This window comes from Pelobates fuscus, chromosome 2, assembly GCF_036172605.1.
Source record: "Pelobates fuscus isolate aPelFus1 chromosome 2, aPelFus1.pri, whole genome shotgun sequence".
Lineage (NCBI taxonomy): Eukaryota > Metazoa > Chordata > Amphibia > Anura > Pelobatidae > Pelobates > Pelobates fuscus.
In genome coordinates this window covers 274,830,113-274,850,011 of record NC_086318.1, presented here as the reverse complement: position 1 = coordinate 274,850,011, position 19,899 = coordinate 274,830,113, and the positions used below count along the sequence as shown (strand labels likewise).

Here is a 19,899-nt window from a genome sequence, read left to right as displayed (position 1 = left end):
GCACTAACTATAATGAAAGTGTAAAACTAGCTTTAGTTACCTTCCAGGATCTTGCTATGCAGGAGTAGCAGGAGTGCGAGCATGCATGTGCAGCACAGGATCCAGCTGATTTCCCTCACCGGAAGTAACGAGGGTAGGGAGATTTGATGGAACAACGGGTTAGAGAAATTTTATAGAACACCTGACTGACAGCATGTGGAGAGAGTGAGTCAAAGATTGAGAATGTAGATTTCGCCCATGACAGCCGCTGCTACTAGTTTAAAGGGACACTATAGTCACCTGAACAACTTTAGCTTAATGAAGCAGTTTTGGTGTATAGAACATGCCCCTGCAGCCTCACTGCTCAATCCTCTGCCATTTAGGAGTTAAATCCCTTTGTTTATGAACCCTAGTCACACCTCCCTGCATGTGACTTGCACAGCCTTTCATAAACACTTCCTGTAAAGAGAGCCCTATTTAGGCTTTCTTTATTGCAAGTTCTGCTTAATTAAGATTTTCTTATCCCCTGCTATGTTAATAGCTTGCTAGACCCTGCAAGAGCCTCCTGTATGTGATTAAAGTTCAATTTAGAGATTGAGATACAATTATTTAAGGTAAATTACATCTGTTTGAAAGTGAAACCAGTTTTTTTTTCATGCAGGCTCTGTCAATCGTAGCCAGGGGAGGTGTGGCTAGGGCTGCATAAACAGAAACAAAGGGATTTAACTCCTAAATGACAGTGAATTGAGCAGTGAAATTGCAGGGGAATGATCTATACACTAAAACTGCTTTATTTAGCTAAAGTAATTTAGGTGACTATAGTGTTCCTTTAAGTTTCCTATTTCTCTCTGTACCACGTGACCTCCGAGTCACATGACATATGTGACATCACAGGTCTTTTAGCTGGATGGGCATTACCCGCCCTCCTATCATAACATTACTCTCTTGGATGACAATTTACTTTTGAAAATCAGGATTATCGGTACGCATTATTTAACACTGCGATAATGGCAGAAACGGGAGGTGGCAGTTCAGTATCGAAGTTGAGGAAACAGTTGGAGTCCAACAGCTTCCAAGCCGAACAGTACGTGAAGTCGCTATCTCAGCAGTCCGACGGGGACCGGGATTTGCAGGAGCACATGCAACGAATCCAGAGCTTGGCAGACGAGACAGCACAGAATCTAAAGCGCAATGTCTACCAGAATTACAGGCAGTTTATCGAGACAGCTCGGGAGATCAGCTACCTGGAGGGAGAGATGTATCAGCTTAGTCACATACTCACCGAGCAGAAGAGCATCATGGAGAGCGTGACCCAGGCCCTCCTGTACACAGATCGCGGCGAGGGCGCCCGAGAGCTACAGGCCGCCTTTCCTAAGGAGGCCGACGAGGGTAAAGTGCGGAACCTCACCACTCTGTTAGAGAAAGTAGAAGGTTGCAAAAACCTGCTGGAGACTCCCGGAAGGTAAAACTCAACATACATGGGCGTTTTCTTTCTGTAAATTGTGATTTGGGGGTCTTTAACTTTGTGTATACTGATACAGGAATGGTGTGAGTAAAGGGTTACTTAAATTTCCATGACATTTAGAATTGGTGGTGGTGGGGGCTGGGGAAGGGGGTTGCGGGGGTCGGTCTGTTTATAAATCTGACAGTGTATTTTTTTTTTTTTTTTTTGCTCTTTTATGCTAGTGGGAGGAGGGGGGGAGGGGATTTCTAAAATCTGACATTCTGTATTTTTAATTTTTTTTGCTCTTTTATGCCAATGGCTAGTTACAAACACCGGCACATTGTCTTTGGCAGCCCTGAATTCTAATCGGGACTGCCAAATGTAAATTCTATGCAAAAATATGTCCTTTTCATCTTTCCAGTTAAACTGTCCAATTATTATTATTTCTTTTAACCCCTTAAGGACGGAGCCAAATGTACATGTTGTGAACGAAACAAAATGTAAACAAAACCTGGCATTTGCGCTATATGTCTGTCCAACCGTAATTCACCTCTTTCATATTAAATGCACCCACCCTTATTATATATCATTTTATACAGGGGAAACAGGGCTTTCATTTAATATCAAATATTTAGCTATGAAACATAATTTAATATGGGAAAAAAAATGGGAGAAAATAAGAATTAGTTTTTTTAGTTCTACGTGACATTTTAACTGTCAATGTCATAATACTGTTTTCTTTTACTGCAATAAAATACACATTTGTATTCAGCAAAGTCTCACGTGTAAAACAGTACCCCCCTATGTGCAGGTTTTAAGGTGTTTTGGGAAGTTACATGGTCAAATATAACACGTTACACTTGAAATTGAAATTCGCCAGATTGGTTACGTTGCCTTTGAGACTGTATAGTAGCCCAGGAATTAAATTTACACCCATAATGGCATACCATTTGCAATAGTAGACAACCCAAGGTATTGCAAATGGGGTCTGTCCAGTCTTTTTTAGTAGCCACTTGGTCACAAACACTAGCCAAAGTTAACGTTAATATTTGTTTGTGTGTGAAAAATGTGAAAACGAATTTGAACGCCAATTTTGGCTAGTGTTTGTGACCAAGTGGCTACTAAAAAAGACTGGACATACCCCATTTGCAATACCTTGGGTTGTCTACTTTTGCAAATGGTATGCCATTGTAACGGATCGCCTTGCACCCCGACTGGGTACCTCAGTTGAAGGATGCTCCTAGCGTTTCCTTAGGACTCCAAGCACTGCAGCAGACACCACAACCACCGAACCGGAGAAGCATACAAATGCTCTCAAGCATTTAAATGCTGTAAACAGCTGAACAGGAAAAGCATACAATCAGCATACAATCCAATTCCCCCAATAACGAGACAACACTTTGTTTTGAGTTCAAGTAGAACAAGAGCATAGCAGTGATTTAGCAAGGGAATATGACAAGCATAGCAATCCCTTGTAGCAGATTCTCCCAATAAGAGACGGCACTCCAAATTGAGGGTAAAGTAGAACTCAGGTTTAATGACACACACACTCTGCTTTTATGCAATTCTCCCCTGCAAGGGAGACGCCCACATACAAAAATCCATTGTGCCCAAATACACTTCTTACAGGGTTAATACACCTCAGGGCCATAGTCGCAGGGCAGGAGGCTAGCAACCAGGCCTCTCCAGTTCACAGTGGCGAGGTTGGTTCCACCACATTTCTCCCCTTTACCATCCAGACTATCAGGGTATCTGACCTCCTGTCGGTCAGTGCCCTGGTTAGTCCAGCAACCCACCCACAGAACACAATCAGCAGTACAGCCCACCCACAAGAAAGAGTTACTACACCTGGGGTAGTGGGTAGCTTGTCTATGTCCAGGGGCTCCACCACGGGTCTGGGGAGTACTAGCCCTCCGGATTGGTGGGTTGCTGCGTGGGCAGAGACCAGCGGTACTCTGCCCTGGTGCCAGCGCTACCACGGGAGTAGCCTGGTTGGAGCTCAGCTGAGGAGAAGTGTTAGTAGGCTCCTCCCTCTGGACCTTGTGTTGCTGCTGGAGGGGAAGACAGGCTGTCTCCCCTTTGGATAAACAGCCCTGCTGCAGGGGGACAGGACCGACCGTCCCTACCCCCTGTGGTTTGGGCAGAGAGACCACGGTCCCATCTGCACCTGTGTGGGGCTTATCATCTCCCCTTGGTGGGCAAGGCTGCTGCTGGGGAGGGGGGACAAGGTTCTCCCCTCCCAGTAGACGACTCGGCCGCTGGGGAGCAGGACCGACTGTCCGTACTCCCTCTAGCTTGGGCGCAGAGACCATGGTCCCATCTGCGCCAGTGGGGAACTTAGGGTCTCCCCTTGGTAGGCTAAGCTGCCGCTGGGGAGAGGGGGTCTCAAGCTCCTCTCCCTTACACACTTTCAGCCGCTGGGGAGGAGAGACACTGCTCTCCACTCCCTGCATTTCACACTGCCGCTGGGGAAAAGAGACACTGCTCTCTATTCCCTGCAAATCACACTGCCGCTGGGGATCTGAGCCGACCGCCCAGCATCCCTGTAGCTCACCCTGCCGCTGGGGAGGGAGGACGCTGCTCTCCTCTCCCTGCAAGGTACACTGCCGCTGGGGAGGGGAGACGATGCTCTCTACTCCCTGCACTTCACACTGCCGCTGGGGATCTGGGCCTACTGCCCAGCATCCCTGTAGGGCCGGTAGAGAGACCGCCGTCCCATCTCCACCTGCCATCTGTGGGTCTTCCCAGGACCAGTCTGTGAGGTCTCTCAACATTTGCGAGTAAGGACCACCTGCTTCCGCACCTCGCAACTCCGGCTGCTGCTGGGGATCTGGGCCGGCTGCCCAGCATCCTGGTGGAGAGACCTCGGTCCCATCTCCAGATGCCTGTTGTGTTTCCTCACAGGACCAGTCTATGAGGACCCCTACTTCGGGTTCCTCCGGCCGCTTCAGGGGAAGACGGCTAACCTCCTCGGATGCAGCCTCTACTCGGCTGCTGTGACACTCCTTCCGCTGAGCATACTCTCTCTCTCTCTCTCTCTTTCGCCAGACGGAATTCTCGGCCCAGCCTTGTGTTTCGCTCGGCCATGACCTGGTTCCAGATCACCCGCCGTATCTCCATGGGTACATCCCCATACTTGGCCACTCCCTGCCTCCCCTGGGCCAGCCAATCATCTTCAGAGCCAGAGCCTTCCATACTTGTCTGCTCCAAGTCGCTGGATACCTCTGCTCCCAGGGGCGCTTCATGAGTGCTAGCGTTGCCCTCAATTTGTAAATCCACGAACGGTGTTTCTGAGCTGCTTTACCTTGCACTAGGACGCCATCCCACCGCTTGCCACCAATGTAACGGATAGCCTTGCATCCCGACTGGGTACCTCCGTTGAAGGATGCTCATAGCGCTGCCTGAGGACTCCAAGCACTGCAGCAGACACCACAACCACCGAACCGGAGAAGCATAAAAAATGCTCTCAAGCATATAAATGCTGTAAACAGCTGAACACTCCTGGCAATCGGCATACAATCCATTTCCCCCAATAACGAGACGACACTTCATTTTGAGGTCAAGCAGAACAAAAGCATAAGTGATTTAGTGTCAAGATTACTGTTTGATCCAGCACGTAGAACTGTATAGCACGGATGACAAATAAGTAACGTATTACCGGTCCTTAGAATGGCCGGATTTAACGTACATAAAATATTCAAAATACTAGCCGAGGTCAGGGAACACAGAAAGGGACGCAGCGATGAGGAAAGCCAGGAATCAGGATACCAGAATATAGAGAAGTCAATAAACAAAGCCAAAGGCAAAAACCAGGTAGAAAACTAATAACAGGAACGCGCTCTCGGGAAACCACGACAGGGCACTGAGCAGTTTGAGAGCTGGGCCTAAATACCCCTCCTTTAGTTCTGATAGGCTGTAACCGGCCTTTGACCCCAAAGTCAGTTACCAGGCTTCATTTGCATAATTGCTGCTCAGCATTAACCCTTCTGTGGATTAGGTTGCTGCTCAGCACAACTTTTCCTGTGTGGACAGTAAATGACATTAACCACATTTCTATAAGCGGATGAATACGTGACATTTAGCAAGGGAATAGGACAAGCATAGCAATCCCTTGTAGCAGATTCCCCCAATAAGAGACGGCACTCCAAATTGAGGGTAAAGTAGAACTCAGGTTTAATGACACACACACTCTGCTTTTATGCAATTCTCCCCTGCAAGGGAGATGCCCACATACAATTATACATTACCCAATCACACAATGGTTACATCCCACAGATTCCCTCCCCTTAGCCTGAGAGGTAACCCAATTATCCGTACAATTTAAACATACTTTTTACCCAACTTTCATAACTCTAAAACCATACATCCAATATTAATAACAGTTACATATTATTAATCAGCACATTCCAAATACAAACATACCCAAAATCATTTGAATCCGTCCAGCCGTTCGAGACATAGGTATGTCACTTTTGACCGACCGCAGGCACATTTTCATGCCCAAAACTGTTCCATGGATTTGGGCTGTGCGGTCGGTCTATTTTACACCGAGAAAACAACTAAGTCCCATTCGAACGAGCGTTCGAATCTTCGAACGGGACGTAGTCTCCAGCCGTGGTGTCGAAGAAGGTACGGGTCAGCGGTGTTCGTGCAATTGGGTAGCTGCAAACAGTTCCATAGATTTGGCTGCACACACCGCTGACCGCGGTCGAATAAGTTAAAATGGCCGCCGCCACGTGTTCGTTTGTCGAATGGCGGGCAGTTCGGCACTTCGACTGCATTCGAAGTGCCAGTTTAAAAGTTGTAACACTGCTCCCAAGTATTTAAAGGGCCAGGAACAGCATACAAAAATCCATTGTGCCCAAATACACTTCTTACAGGGTTAATACACCCCAGGGCCATAGTCGCAGGGCAGGAGGCTGGCAACCAGGCCTCTCCAGTTCACAGTGGCGAGGTTGGTTCCGCCACAGCCATCATGGGGGTAATTCTTATTCCTGGGTTACCATAAGGTCTCAAGGCAACGTAACCAATCTGGTGAATTTCAATGTGAAAAAACTGAAACGCCAGCCTTATATTTGATTCTGTAACTTTTGAAAACCCTATAAAACCTGTAGATGAGGGGTACTGTTATACTCAGGAGACTTTGCTGAACACAAATATTTGTGTTTCAAAACAGTAAAAAGTACAGCAATAATATCGTCCGTGTAAGTGCTGTTTGTGTGTGAAAAATGCAAAAATCCTAACTTTCACAGACAAAATCATTGTTTCTAATACATTTTATGGTTCTGAAACACAAATTTTTGTGTTCAGCGATGTCTCTCGAGTAAAGCAGTACCCCCTGTGTACAGGTTTTATGGTGTATTGGAAAGTTATAAGGTTAAATATAGTGCTAGCAAATTAAATTCCCTATACTTTCGGCCTGGGTTGTCAGGCAGTCCCGCAAATTGTAATTAATTAAAATGACCTAATTATGTAATAAATATATCTCATTTGTACAATTATTTGTATATATAGTGATATATACGTGTGTGTGTGTGTGTGTGTGTGTATATGTGTATATATATATATATATATATATATATATATATATATATATTTCGTTCTACGTGTATTTTTTTTTTTTTGTAATTCTTTATTTTTGTGTGCTAACGTAAACATAGCAACTCACTATGCCACAATAGCATTTGCAAGTCGTAAAGTATTACAGCATTTCACAGGTATGGCATTTAAATACTAGCACATTTTCAGATTGAGAGGTAAACAGGCAAAACATTAACGTCGAATGGTTGTACACAGAAGTTAAAGAAGAGCTTATATACAAATCGTGGTGGGTAATAAAATTGGTAAAATAATAGTAAGGGCAACTGTCATAATGCTCAAGTACAGTGTAGGTGGATGAGAGGAGTTATGCCCTGTGTAACATCTGGACTCGGGTAGACAGTTGTGATGTCAGTGCTAGTGTTGCTGTGCCTTGTCTGGGAGAGTGAGGAAGAGGGTAGATGGCATGTCATGCATGTTAGAAAAACAGGCTTAAATGAAGCCGAATGGTCTTCGGTAGTGAAACAACTGCATGAGAAGCTTTGTACGTTTATATGTCATAAGCCGGCTGACGTTTAACTGGGCTATGACGTCCGGGGTTCGGTCAGCTAGGCTAGTAATTTAGTGAGATATTTACAGTATGCTAGTGAGAAGCGTTGGCTAAAAACGGGATAAATAATAACCAGATTAGAGCGTGTAAGGATTGGGCTTGCAGTGTTAGGTGTATGTGGTACATCCTACCTCCCAAGCAAGGGGGTAGTGTGAGATGTGTGGTGGCAGGCCGTCCTACCGCTAGAACAAAAATAAGGGTACATAACCGCCGCTAGGTTTACAGCGTATAAACACTACATATGCACTTAAGAAGTCCCGCTCTCACCCGGATGGGCGCTGGTACAATAATAAAAGGAGCTGCAAGCCGTCCCCCCAACACCATTCACTCGCTTGGGTAAGTAGGTCAGTCCGTGGCTCGGCGTGGTGGAGGTCGTGTTTGGGAGCGCAGGGTGCTGTCAGCCAACTGTCCTGTAGAGCTATATATATGGTGGGCAGTAATTGCCCTGGTAGTGTTCGTCCATAGGAAGTCACATAAACATTCGGGACCGGGAACATAAGAACCTCAGAAATGCAGGTAGTTGTTCAGGCAAAAGTTCCTGTGGGTATGGGCAAGAACCCTGGGCTATGGGGCCTTCGTTGAAGTTCAGGTTGTGGCCGCATCTGCCGACAGGTCAGATGGCCGCCTGGGGACAAATTCCGGGGCGTAAGCAGTTGCCCAGCGTGCAGGGTGTGTGAGACTCGGAGGCTTAGGCAAGTTAGGCATGTCCAGGGGTAGGCCTAGAGGCCTCAGGGCCATCGTTGCTTCCTGCAGGGACCGAATGGTGTGCGTGGATTCGCCTTTGGTAACCTGCAGGGTGTGCGCAGGGCCCCAGCGGTACTTCACGTGGTGTGTTTGCGGGTGGCAGTAAGTGGCCGCAGGGCTCTCCTCCATGCCAGGGTGGCCCCAGAGAGATCCGCATAGAACTCAAGGTTCATGTCCTCGAAAAGGTAGGTTGGGTGTTCTCTGGCAGCTGTCTGGACTGCGTTTCTGTCCCTCTGGGTTTGGAATTGAAGGATCACATCTTTTTTGTAGCTGGGGCTGTTGCAGGCTTTGGTATGCGGAATAAGCCTTCCAGCGTCACTGCTTTAGCAGACTTCGGGGTCAGCAGTGCTGTGAGGAGCCTGCGTGCGAAATGAGGCAGTTCAGCATCAGGTATGTCATCCTTAACGCCCCTGATTTTTAAGTGTTTCAGGCTGCGGTTGTTTTCCATCGTGGCGAGTTTCAGCTCAGTCTTTTCGTTTTGCTGTTTAAGCTCTGTAATAGCTTGCTGCAGCTACTTTATTTGGCCGCCGTGGGTTTCTATGGTGGTGTCCACCACCCTGAGCCTGCCGTCTAGGCCCTGCAAGGCCTCCCTGAGTGAGGCCACATCGACCGAGATTTTTTGGTGGTGTTCCGCCATCAGTTCCCTGATTGCCTCCATGCTTACCGGCGTGGGTTTTACGGCGGTTGGCTGGGGCTGTCTCCGATTCGGTGGCTGCTGTGGCTGGGCCGGAGGGGTCATCTCCTCTGCTTCATCGGATGTTTCCTCGTAAAAGTCAGAGCATCCTCCATGCATGGACGCCATTTTGGAGTTAGTTGCGCCCTGGGCCTGCCGCAAGAGTTTGTCGATGTGGAAGTCTATTCTGGGTTTGTCTGGTTTAAGTTTTTTAGTTTTCCGCCCCATTTTGGTGCCGGTATGCTTTGGGGTCCCCATTGGATGGATTAACCCATTGGTAGGGGTTGAAAACGCTGTTCTTTGGTTGTAGTGGCCCGGAGCTCCTCAGCCATGCGACTATTCGCTTCAGTAGTCAAGCCCCGCCTCTCTACGTGTATTTTGATTGAGATATATATATATATATATTTTGATATCTCAAAATACAGTTAGAATGAAATTACACAGCTATATATATTTTTAATTATTTTTTAACTTATTCACATTTTTTTTTCCTAATAAAAAAAAAAAAATAATAATAATTTTTATATATATTTTTGTAGTCGGGGATATTAAGCCGTATCTGGAGCAGTAGTTGATGATTGCTAGTCGGTTGTGGTGTGCCTGAACCGACGACCGGGTAGGCCTGAAATAATGAGGGCAAAAAGGTTTTTAAACAAAACACTTTAATGCTTTATACATTCACATGAGCAATTCCTTAAATGCTTTCCTAAGTTCTTTCTCTGGTTGTGGAATGTATTTACCGTAAGCTGCTGATTTCCACCTACCTAGTATTTTAATGATGTGTACGGGTACGTTATTGCTGGAAGCGGCTGAAGCGGCGCCGATCCTAAATGAGTGTCCTGAGATGGACATGGGGTCATGACCCAGTCTGACCGATAACGCCCTTACGTAATATATGAATTTTGCCGTCGTTAGGGGTTTATTGGAAATTGTGAGTAGGGGTGAGTAGCTTTGTTTGTCTCTGAGGGAAAGGCAGAAAGTATCCAGGACTGTCACTGGACACCACTTATTATGGGTCGTGAAGTACTGGATCTCTGTAGGAGGTCCCAACTGATTTGTTTTAGTGTCTTAGAAGCAGTATGTAGTGGTCACCCACTTTTTGCAGATCCCTAATTCTGATGTAGCTCCTATTTACAGACAGACTATGTACTGTGAACTCATTGGGTCTTAAGAACCTGTAGAACGCTATGTACATAGCTGTTTTGAGTACACAGTTAGTACAAGGTTCGAATGGGCTGGAATCTACCAGATCTGACAGAGCCTTGAATTTGTTCCCGTTATTGTTTTTTTTTTTTAGAGCCGATACCGATATTCTGTGAACTTTCAGGCCGATAGCCGATATAATTTGCCAATATTCTGTACATTTACCATTTTGGAAAATAAAAACAATTTCTAAAGGTAAATGCACAAAATATACATGCCACGTGTAGTGGATGCAGTGTGTTTAGACAGGGGAGCTGTGTGTGTTTGTGTTGTGGATGCAGTGTGTGTGTGTGTGTGTGTGTGTGTGTAGTGGATGCAGTGTGTATTTGTCTAGTGTGTGTGTAGTGGATGCAGTGTGTGTGTGGGTAGTGTGCGTGAAGTGAATGCTGTATATACTAAATGCAAAGTGTGTGTGTTTGTGTAGTGTGTGTATATAATGAATGCAGAGTCTGTGTGTGTGTTTGTGTAGTGTGTGTAGTGAATGTAGTGTGTATATAATGCAGAGTGTGTGTGTGTGTTTGTATAGTGTGTATATAATGCAGCATGTTTGTGTAGTGTGCATTATATGCAAACACACTGCATTATATACACACTACACACTGCATTATATAAACACACTACACAAACACACTGCATTATATACACAGTGTGTTTGTGTAGTGTATGTGTATATAATGGAGTGTGTGTTTGTATAGTGTGTGTGTGTTTGTATAGTGTGTGTGTGTGTGTTTGTATAATGTGTGTATATAATGCAGTGTGTTTGTATAATGTGTGTATATAATGCAGTGTGTTTGTATAGTGTGTGTGTGTATATAATGCAGTGTGTTTGTATAGTGTGTTTATATAATGCAGTGTGTTTATATAATGCAGTGTGTTTATATAATGCAGTGTGTTTATATAATGCAGTGTGTTTATATAATGCAGTGTGTTTATATAATGCAGTGTGTTTATATAATGCAGTGTGTTTATATAATGCAGTGTGTTTATATAATGCAGTGTGTTTATATAATGCAGTGTGTTTATATAATGCAGTGTGTTTATATAATGCAGTGTGTTTGTATAGTGTGTTTATATAACGCAGTGTGTTTGTATAGTGTGTTTATATAACGCAGTGTGTTTGTATAGTGTGTTTATATAATGCAGTGTGTTTGTATAGTGTGTTTATATAATGCAGTGTGTTTGTATAGTGTGTTTATATAATGCAGTGTGTTTGTATAGTGTGTTTATATAATGCAGTGTGTTTGTATAGTGTGTTTATATAATGCAGTGTGTTTGTATAGTGTGTTTATATAATGCAGTGTGTTTGTATAGTGTGTTTATATAATGCAGTGTGTTTGTATAGTGTGTGTGTGTGTATATAATGCAGTGTGTTTGTATAGTGTGTGTGTGTATATAATGCAGTGTGTTTGTATAGTGTGTGTGTGTATATAATGCAGTGTGTTTGTATAGTGTGTGTGTGTATATAATGCAGTGTTTGTATAGTGTGTGTGTGTGTATATAATGCAGTGTGTTTGTATAGTGTGTGTGTGTGTATATAATGCAGTGTGTTTGTATAGTGTGTGTGTGTATATAATGCAGTGTGTTTGTATAGTGTGTGTGTTTATATAATGCAGTGTGTTTGTATAGTGTGTTTATATAATGCAGTGTGTTTGTATAGTGTGTTTATATAATGCAGTGTGTTTGTATAGTGTGTTTATATAATGCAGTGTGTTTGTATAGTGTGTGTGTGTATATAATGCAGTGTGTTTGTATAGTGTGTGTGTGTGTGTGTGTATATAATGCAGTGTGTTTGTATAGTGTGTGTGTGTGTGTGTGTGTATAATGCAGTGTTTGTATAGTGTGTGTGTGTGTATATAATGCAGTGTGTTTGTATAGTGTGTGTGTGTATATAATGCAGTGTGTTTGTATAGTGTGTGTGTGTGTATATAATGCAGTGTGTTTGTATAGTGTGTGTGTGTGTATATAATGCAGTGTGTTTGTATAGTGTGTGTGTGTGTATATAATGCAGTGTGTTTGTATAGTGTGTGTGTGTATATAATGCAGTGTTTGTGCAGTGTGCGTGTGTATATAATGCAGTGTTTGTGCAGTGTGCATTATATAAACGCTTTATATACACACACTATACAAACACACTGAATTATATACACGGCGTGTTTGTGTAGTGTATGTGTATATAATTGAGTGTGTGTATGTGTGTGAGTGGGCATTTTTTATTACATTATTTTTTTATTATATTTTTTGTTGTCCCCCCTCCCTGCTTGTTGCCTGGCCAGGGAGGGGGGCTTTGGCAGTCCCTGGTGGTCCAGTGCCATGGGCTGAGCTGTGGGGGGGGGGCGGGCAGCAAGCATTTACTCAACTCTCAGCAGCTCCCCAGTGTAACTCTCGCGGCCGCTCTGACGGCCGCGGGTCTCGCGATAGTTACACTGGGTAGCTGGAGGAGTTGCTGGGAGGTGAGTAAATTCTTGCTGCCCGCCCCACCAGGACCGCCGGGCTTGTAATGAGCCTGGTGGTCCTAGGATGTATTATCGGCAATATCGGTGTCTCTATTGGCCGATACCGATATTGCCGAAAATACCGAATATCGGCCGATTATATCGGTAAAACCGATAACCGGTCGATCCCTAGTTCCCGTCGATTGGTTGCCTTTTTGCTGTAGGAGGGCCGTCTGTGCGAAGTATACCTTTCAGGACGTTTTTCAGGAGATAGGATGACATGAAAGGCTTGTGGCAGGGAAAAAAGGTGAGTAAGTGGTGCTGTAGGCCTGTGAGGTAAAGTTTGGTGGTGTTGTGTGCCAGCTTCAGGTGTAGGTGGCAGTGAGCGGTGAAAGCGACTATGGTGTCGATAGAAAAGGTGTTCGTGATGTGGTGGTCGAGGTAAACCTGGAGAAAATAGTGAGTGCTCTATCGTAGGACTTCTTGGTGTTGTCTGACAGAGCAGATTTTGCCAACGTTAGTGCGTGTTGTGTCAGTCCATTATCAGGTCCTGAAATGTGGGGGTCGGCTCGGGTTTGATGGCCGCCGTGGGTTGCTGTTCGAAGAATGCCTGAAAGTTGGAGCGAGAGAGAGAGCGTCAGCAGCAATGTTTTCCTGACCTGGTAGGTGCATGCAAAGCAAGTGCAAGTTGTGAGTTGCTGCCAGCCAAGTGAGTCTCCTCATTAGTCTCATGATGACTAGGGATGCGGATCTGCCTTTATTTATGATCTCGCATGTAGCTTCATTGTCGGATAGGCATTTAACTGCTTTGCCCTCCCACAATGAGCCCCACGTGTGTGCGGCTGCCACTATAGGGTAAAGTTCGAAAAGTGAGGACGTGGTTTTAAATGCCTGTAATGTTTAGGTTTCGGAAGGCCATGAGTCACGGAACCACTGGTTGTTGTATATGGCCGCGAACCCTGTGTGGGCTGCTGCGTCGGTCCATATGACTGGGGAATCTACATCGAGTGGGGGTATGAACATAGATCTCCCATTCCAGGAAGCAAGAAATCTGGCCCACATGAGTAAGTCTGCTTTGGCGTTATCATCGATGTGAATGTGAGTATTGTCGTGGGGGGTCTCCGTTAGGAGGTGTAACAAGCGTGAAATGAATGCCCAACCCTGTGGTATAATTCGGATAGCGAAGTTTAGTGAGCCCAGGAGAGATTGTAGCTCTTTGCGGGAGCAACTGTTTTTTCTTATGAAGCATGTGATCTCGTTAGATATGCGGTTAACCTTCTCGTCTGGTAGACTCGCCACCATAGCTGTGGAATCGAGATGAATCCCTAAGAAGGTTAGGGCTGTAGCGGGACCTATCGTCTTTTCCCTTGATAGAGGTACTCCTAGTGTGGAGAAAAGTGCAGCGGTTTTATCTATACTGTGGGGAGTACAGTTAGGTTCCTCTACCGTGAGGAAGTCATCCAGGTAGTGAATTGCTACTGGGCAAGCACACACGTTTAGGAGTAGCCAGCACAATGTTTCTGCGAACGTGTCGAACAGTTTGGGACTGCTTTTGGCAAAGTAGTACTGGCCCTTCCATTTGACTCTGTGTAAATGCCACAGGGACTGATGTATGGGTAGCAACTTGAAAGCGTTGGTGATATCGGTTTTTCCTAGCCAGGCGCCTTTACTTGCTTTCAAGATCGCCCCCATAGCGTTGTCCACTGTGGCATACTGTAGTGAAAATTCACTGGATGGTATTAACGAGTTAATGCTTGGAACCACAGATGAATGAGCCGCTGATAGGTCAATGATCATACGTTTTTTATTGTTAAATTTCCCAGTTGCAATGCCAATTGGGTTAGTTCTGAAACTAGCGTATGGTGGTTATGTAAATTGGCCTATCATGAACCCGTTGTTGATTTCTGCTGTGAGCAGAGCGTCGGTGGTGACGGGGTCTAGTGTAGCTGATTGCAGGTTCCTGCATTCTAGGGTGCCCCCTGGGGTTGCCACTAGCCCCGTGTGGAAACCTACCGTGAACCCTGTAGTGAGGAACTCGACCAGGGGAGGTGTGGTTGGAGAGATAATAGGTGAGGTTGCTAACATTAATTTCAGTGAGTCTTTGTCTAGGGAAAAGCCTATTAGGGCACATGGTCTTTGCGTGTGCCCTAAAGCAAAGGGAACAGACATGCAATAAACGACAAGCGCTGAAGCTACAGCTTCCCGCATTGAAGTTATTGCATATCTGTGCTTTGCCGAGGAAGACAATGGGTCTGCCTAATTTGTCCTTGATCACCCTGTCTGACTTGGGGGTGGGTTCTGCGTGGCTGGTGGAGTGTTGGCTCTGTTCGGAGGGGCACAAATTGGTGGAGTGTGCAGTTGAAGTGCAAATGGCACAAGACGGAGGCTTGAGGCCGGCGAAGTGGCGGCAGAACAGTTCCGTGTCCAGTTGGCTCCAGTCTGAGCGTATGTTAAACTGAATCAGTGCTGCCGCCGCCTTCGCCGAGAATGACCTATGATAATCATAGAATGAATAGCCTCCGTACTTGTTGCCTAGGTCCACCAATTTGTGGAGGTAAAGATCCAGCTCCTCTCTGCGTTGAGGGAAGACTGAACAGATGACGTCCCTGTATAAGCCAAATGCGATCACAAAATCAGGGATGGACAGTTTTTTGTTAAGCCTGGGGTCCCTAGCTTTGAGTACAACCGATACCTCCCCATAGCAATACGCCTTCTTTTCTACCAGGTCTTGGATGCTATGAGGAGTGATACCAGGTTGACATCTTTACCTTCTAAGATGTCTTTCTTAATAGCCTGGGACACTAAGTGGGTAGGCGTGATGATGTGTGTAGGTGTAGGTGCTGGGTTGGGGTTTGAGCTGTTACCCGGGTTAGGCAAAGTCTGGTAGCGCGGAGGGGATAGCAGCTGGGGTGATAATGGCCACTTGATTTTCAAGTTTCTCCAGTCTCTCATTGATGAGGTTGACTGAAGAGAGAAGAGCGGACATTGTGGCCTGAAGTCCAGGTGTGCTTCCGTCGATAGCCTGCGTGCTGGTGCCTGGTCGCGGGGTGTCAGGGTTAGCGTTCAGGAGGCAGTATAGTTCCGCTTTGCGGGCCGGGTATGGTATGCCTCGTCTCCTGAGTTCTGCTGCGATCTTGGGTATGGTCCAGGAGCGTAGGGACGCTGGACTAGCCATCTCTACATTATCCACTGCGGTACTTGGTCTAGTTGGGCTGGAGATTCTGGCTGGGGTGCTGGGTAGGGAGAAATCCTCGGCTATGTCAGAAGTGTGTGACATACTATAACGTGAATAAGTACATTTGTTAGGGGACATTGATTTGCTTGGGGGATGAATATTATTAGAAAAACTTTTTGGGGGGGGAGTGAATTTCTTTGACGTGAAGGAGTGATTGGGGCGTGCGTATGTGTCTATGGTGAGTTTGCCTGTGGTGTCGTTGGGCGAAGCGATCTTGGTTTATGAGGTCGGATGAGCATGACGACGTGCGACCTGGGGTGAAGTATGAAACTAAGTGGAGGTGTCGTGCCTCGGTGGTGAGTGATGGATTTAACCACTGAATATGGATGTGATTAGGGAACGGGATTTGAATGGGCCGCTGTGTGGCCTTTTTTAAGCTGTTGGTCTGTCAGGTGCGTGTCTGACAGGGTGCTTACTTAATGGGGGGGGGGGAATAGATGGGAAAAAGAAACCGGATACTTACTTGTGGTTTAGCGAGTTGCGCACAAGCCTTGAATTACTGGATGGTATTAATGTTTCCAGACTGTTATATCACGTGGTTGCCTGAGATGACTTGGAGACCTATTAAGAGGGACAGTTAAAATCTATGTAATAAGTTTTTATTTTTTTATTTGACGTATGTAAGAGTGCCGTGTGGGAATATATTACCTGCGCGAAACTTGTCCGGTGGGTACGAGTTGCAGTTTGCGGATTATGCGTCGTTCTGGAGAGCCTAATTAATGATTAGAGTGAATATGCGAGTGTGATATTGATCTTGCATTGACAAGATTCTTCTTTTACTTACCTATGTATTGGTGCGGTACGAAATGATCTGATATCCTTTGTTAGGGTTTGCTTAAAATACAAGTATGGTAATTGTTTTTTTAAAAACATATTTTTTTTTTATATTTTTTTTTATTTGTGTGTGTCCCTTGTGAGTGTGTGCTTGCTGGCCCCTCCGTTCCCCTGACAGGCGGATTGTGCGGAAGAAACGGGGGAGGGGGAGGGCTGGCTCTGGTGATTGAGTGGTTTTGCCAGCCCCTCCGCTCCCCCTAACTGTGTGTCCGGCGTTTTACGGAGCGACCCGGAAGTAGAAGCGTGCCGTGTACTCATGTGACCGGAAGTAACCGCGGCGTGGGAATGCCGGCGACAATGAGCTGGCAGAAGCCCAGTAGCTGCCCGGATTTACCCGTGGACCGGGTGCCGGACCTGCCTGCGGCTGGCTGACTGCCGGTGGGGAAGGGACCCTCCGTTCGTCGGGATGGTGTGCTGGGTGTAATAGGAGTAGCTGCTGGACTGGATGCTGCTGGACTGGAACCGGAAGTGGAGTCTGGGTCGATCTCGGCGCTGATTAGGGGTAGGTCTGAGTATAAATAGGCCGGTTAACCCCTCCCACAACTACAGGCTCTGCCTGTAGTTGTATATATTAAAATACACTTTAAAATACACTTTGACAGTGTATGTTTACCAAAGAATCAAATTTTTGCCTTATTCCATTTTAAACATGGATTCCTTTTAATCTGTGTTTGCTGTATACAACTGCTTAAAACACAATTTAGGAAAAGTTGCAAAACTAGTGAACCACTCATGGACAGCTGTTTCGTTGTTAATGCAACTCATCAGCATGAGGTTGGTTACTGGTTTGTTTATTGAGGCTTGGTAGTGCTTGGGAAGCAAAATCCAAATAGGTTATGGTGGGGAAAATTGTGCATCTTTTCCTAAATTGTGTTTCAAGCTGTTGTATACAGCAAACACAGATTAAAAGGAATCCATGTTTAAAATGGAATGAGGCAAAAAAGTTCTTAAAACTAATTTGCATATGCTCACAGAGAATCCTTTGCGGTTGTAACATCACTGCAGATTTGGGATTTCTCTGGGAAAAGCCATGTCTTATGGCTTGACTGGTGTGCAGATTTTTGTTTCACATTGTATTAAAATAATACACAAACACACACGACTGATATTGATTTTTTTTTTTTTAGAGCCGATACTAATCTGTGAACTTTCAGGCCGATAGCCGATAACTTGACAATATTATGTACATTTACCATTTTGAAAAAATACAAACTATTTCTAAATGTAAAGGCACAAAATATACATGCCACATGTAGTGGATGCAGTGTGTTTAGACAGGGGTGCTGTGTGTGTGTATATATAGTGAATGCAGAGTGTGTGTGTTTTGTGTAGGGGGTTTGTGTATATAATGCAGTTTGTCTAGGGATGTCATTTGTGTAAAGGGGGGGGGAGCGCATTTAAAAAAAAAAAAAAAAAAAAAAAAAAAAAAGCAATTATACTAAAATGTTTAATTATTTATTTAGTCCCCACTCCCTGCTTCTTACCAGGGAGGGGGGATATAGTATTCCGGTGGCATGGACTGTGCAGAGGGGGCGTTTACTTACCCATCCTTCAGCTCCCTGTGTAAATCTCGCGGTCTGTGTGCCGCGCTGAGCGTTGTGTGTGTGTGTGTGTATATGTATATATATATATATATATATATATATATATATATATATATATATATATATATATATATATATATATATATATATATATAATATAATTTACACACACAATATAGAACCTCTTGCACTTCTACATAAGTATAATACCAGGTGCCAAGTCCCAATAGTATATAGAATCAAAAAATTACCGGCACTCTTGGATTTAGTTCATCCAGTTTATTTGTAGGTAGATTAGGTCAACGTTTCAGTCCCGATCGGAGCTTTCATCAGGACACCAAAGGCATAATGTCTTGGTGTCTTATATATGTTTGTCTTTTGCAATATTTTATGCATTTTGGTGTCCTGATGAAAGCTCCGATTGGGAGCTGAAACGTTGACCTAATCTACCTACAAATAAACTGGATGAACTAAATCCAAGAGTGCCGGTAATTTTTTTTTTTTATTTTTTTTTTTTTATTCTTTAATTTTATTGTGAGTCAGTGAACAAATTCTCCTGCATCGTCACAACAACGAGTGCAAGAACATGCAAACATTACAATGAAACAGGTTACGTAAGGCATGGGTCTGCTAGGATTAATACTTTGTTTCATTTTGCTGCGTCAGCACATTTTTTATATTAACCCTTTCAGGACCGCGGACGGTTCAGGACCGTCAGCGGTAAAACGTGCGTTTGGACCGCTGACGGTCCTGAACCGTCATAGCGGAAAACGGGCTGCAGGAAGTGATCAAAGATCGCTCTTGCCAGTACAATGATGTTACTATCTGCCAGACATCCCAGGCAGATAGTAACAGCCAATTACGGTGTGTGAGCGATCCGCGATCGCTCACAATTGACTGCTGTCAAAGTGGGTGTTACAAACACTCACTTTGACAGTGATCTCTGCCCCTCTCTCCTCTGTGGCGTTTTGTGAGGCGAGAGAGACAGAGATCGTGATAGTTTGTTGCAGCAGAGTGTTCCAGAGAGTTGTAAAAAGTATCAGCAGTGAATTAAAAATCCATTTTAACCCTTTCCCTGCCAGATCTGTTTCAGCAGTGCATTTGTACTGTCTGTCTTTTTTTTTTTTGCCCTTAAAGGGTTAAATTTGTTTTAAAAATATTTGTCTTAGTCTGTCTTAGTCTGTCTTAGTCTGTCTTAGTCTGTCTTAGTCTGTCTTAGTCTGTCTTAGTCTGTCTTAGTCTGTCTTAGTCTGTCTTAGTCTGTCTTAGTCTGTCTTAGTCTGTCTTAGTCTGTCTTAGTCTGTCTTAGTCTGTCTTAGTCTGTCTTAGTCTGTCTTAGTCTGTCTTAGTCTGTCTTAGTCTGTCTTAGTCTGTCTTAGTCTGTCTTAGTCTGTCTTAGTCTGTCTTAGTCTGTCTTAGTCTGTCTTAGTCTGTCAGTTTCCTTCCCCCAAATCTCCATTAGATTTTTGTGACAGGAGTTAGTTTAGGGATTGCTGTTTAGTCTGTTTTAGTAAAAAAAAAAAAAAAAAAAGTATAAAAAAAATGTTGTGTGTTTGTAATTTGTTTTAGTCGTGTGTAAAACATGCAGCGTATGTATAACTTGCAGGAGGCATATGCCTTCTTGGCGTCAGACTCTGACGCCACTGACACTGCGTCAGATTTT

General features: G+C 44.8%; 1 protein-coding gene across 1 annotated transcript in view; it reads left to right on the top strand.

The window, feature by feature from the left end:
* Positions 1 to 895: 895 nt before the first annotated feature.
* Positions 896 to 19,899, top strand: part of EXOC8 (exocyst complex component 8) — a 64,864-nt gene continuing 45,860 nt past the window's right edge. Inside the window, exon 1 of the mRNA XM_063443391.1 lies at positions 896 to 1,441. Within this exon, the coding sequence (XP_063299461.1) occupies positions 987 to 1,441 (455 nt within the window). The 5' untranslated portion in view covers positions 896 to 986. The remainder of the gene's footprint in view (positions 1,442 to 19,899) is intronic.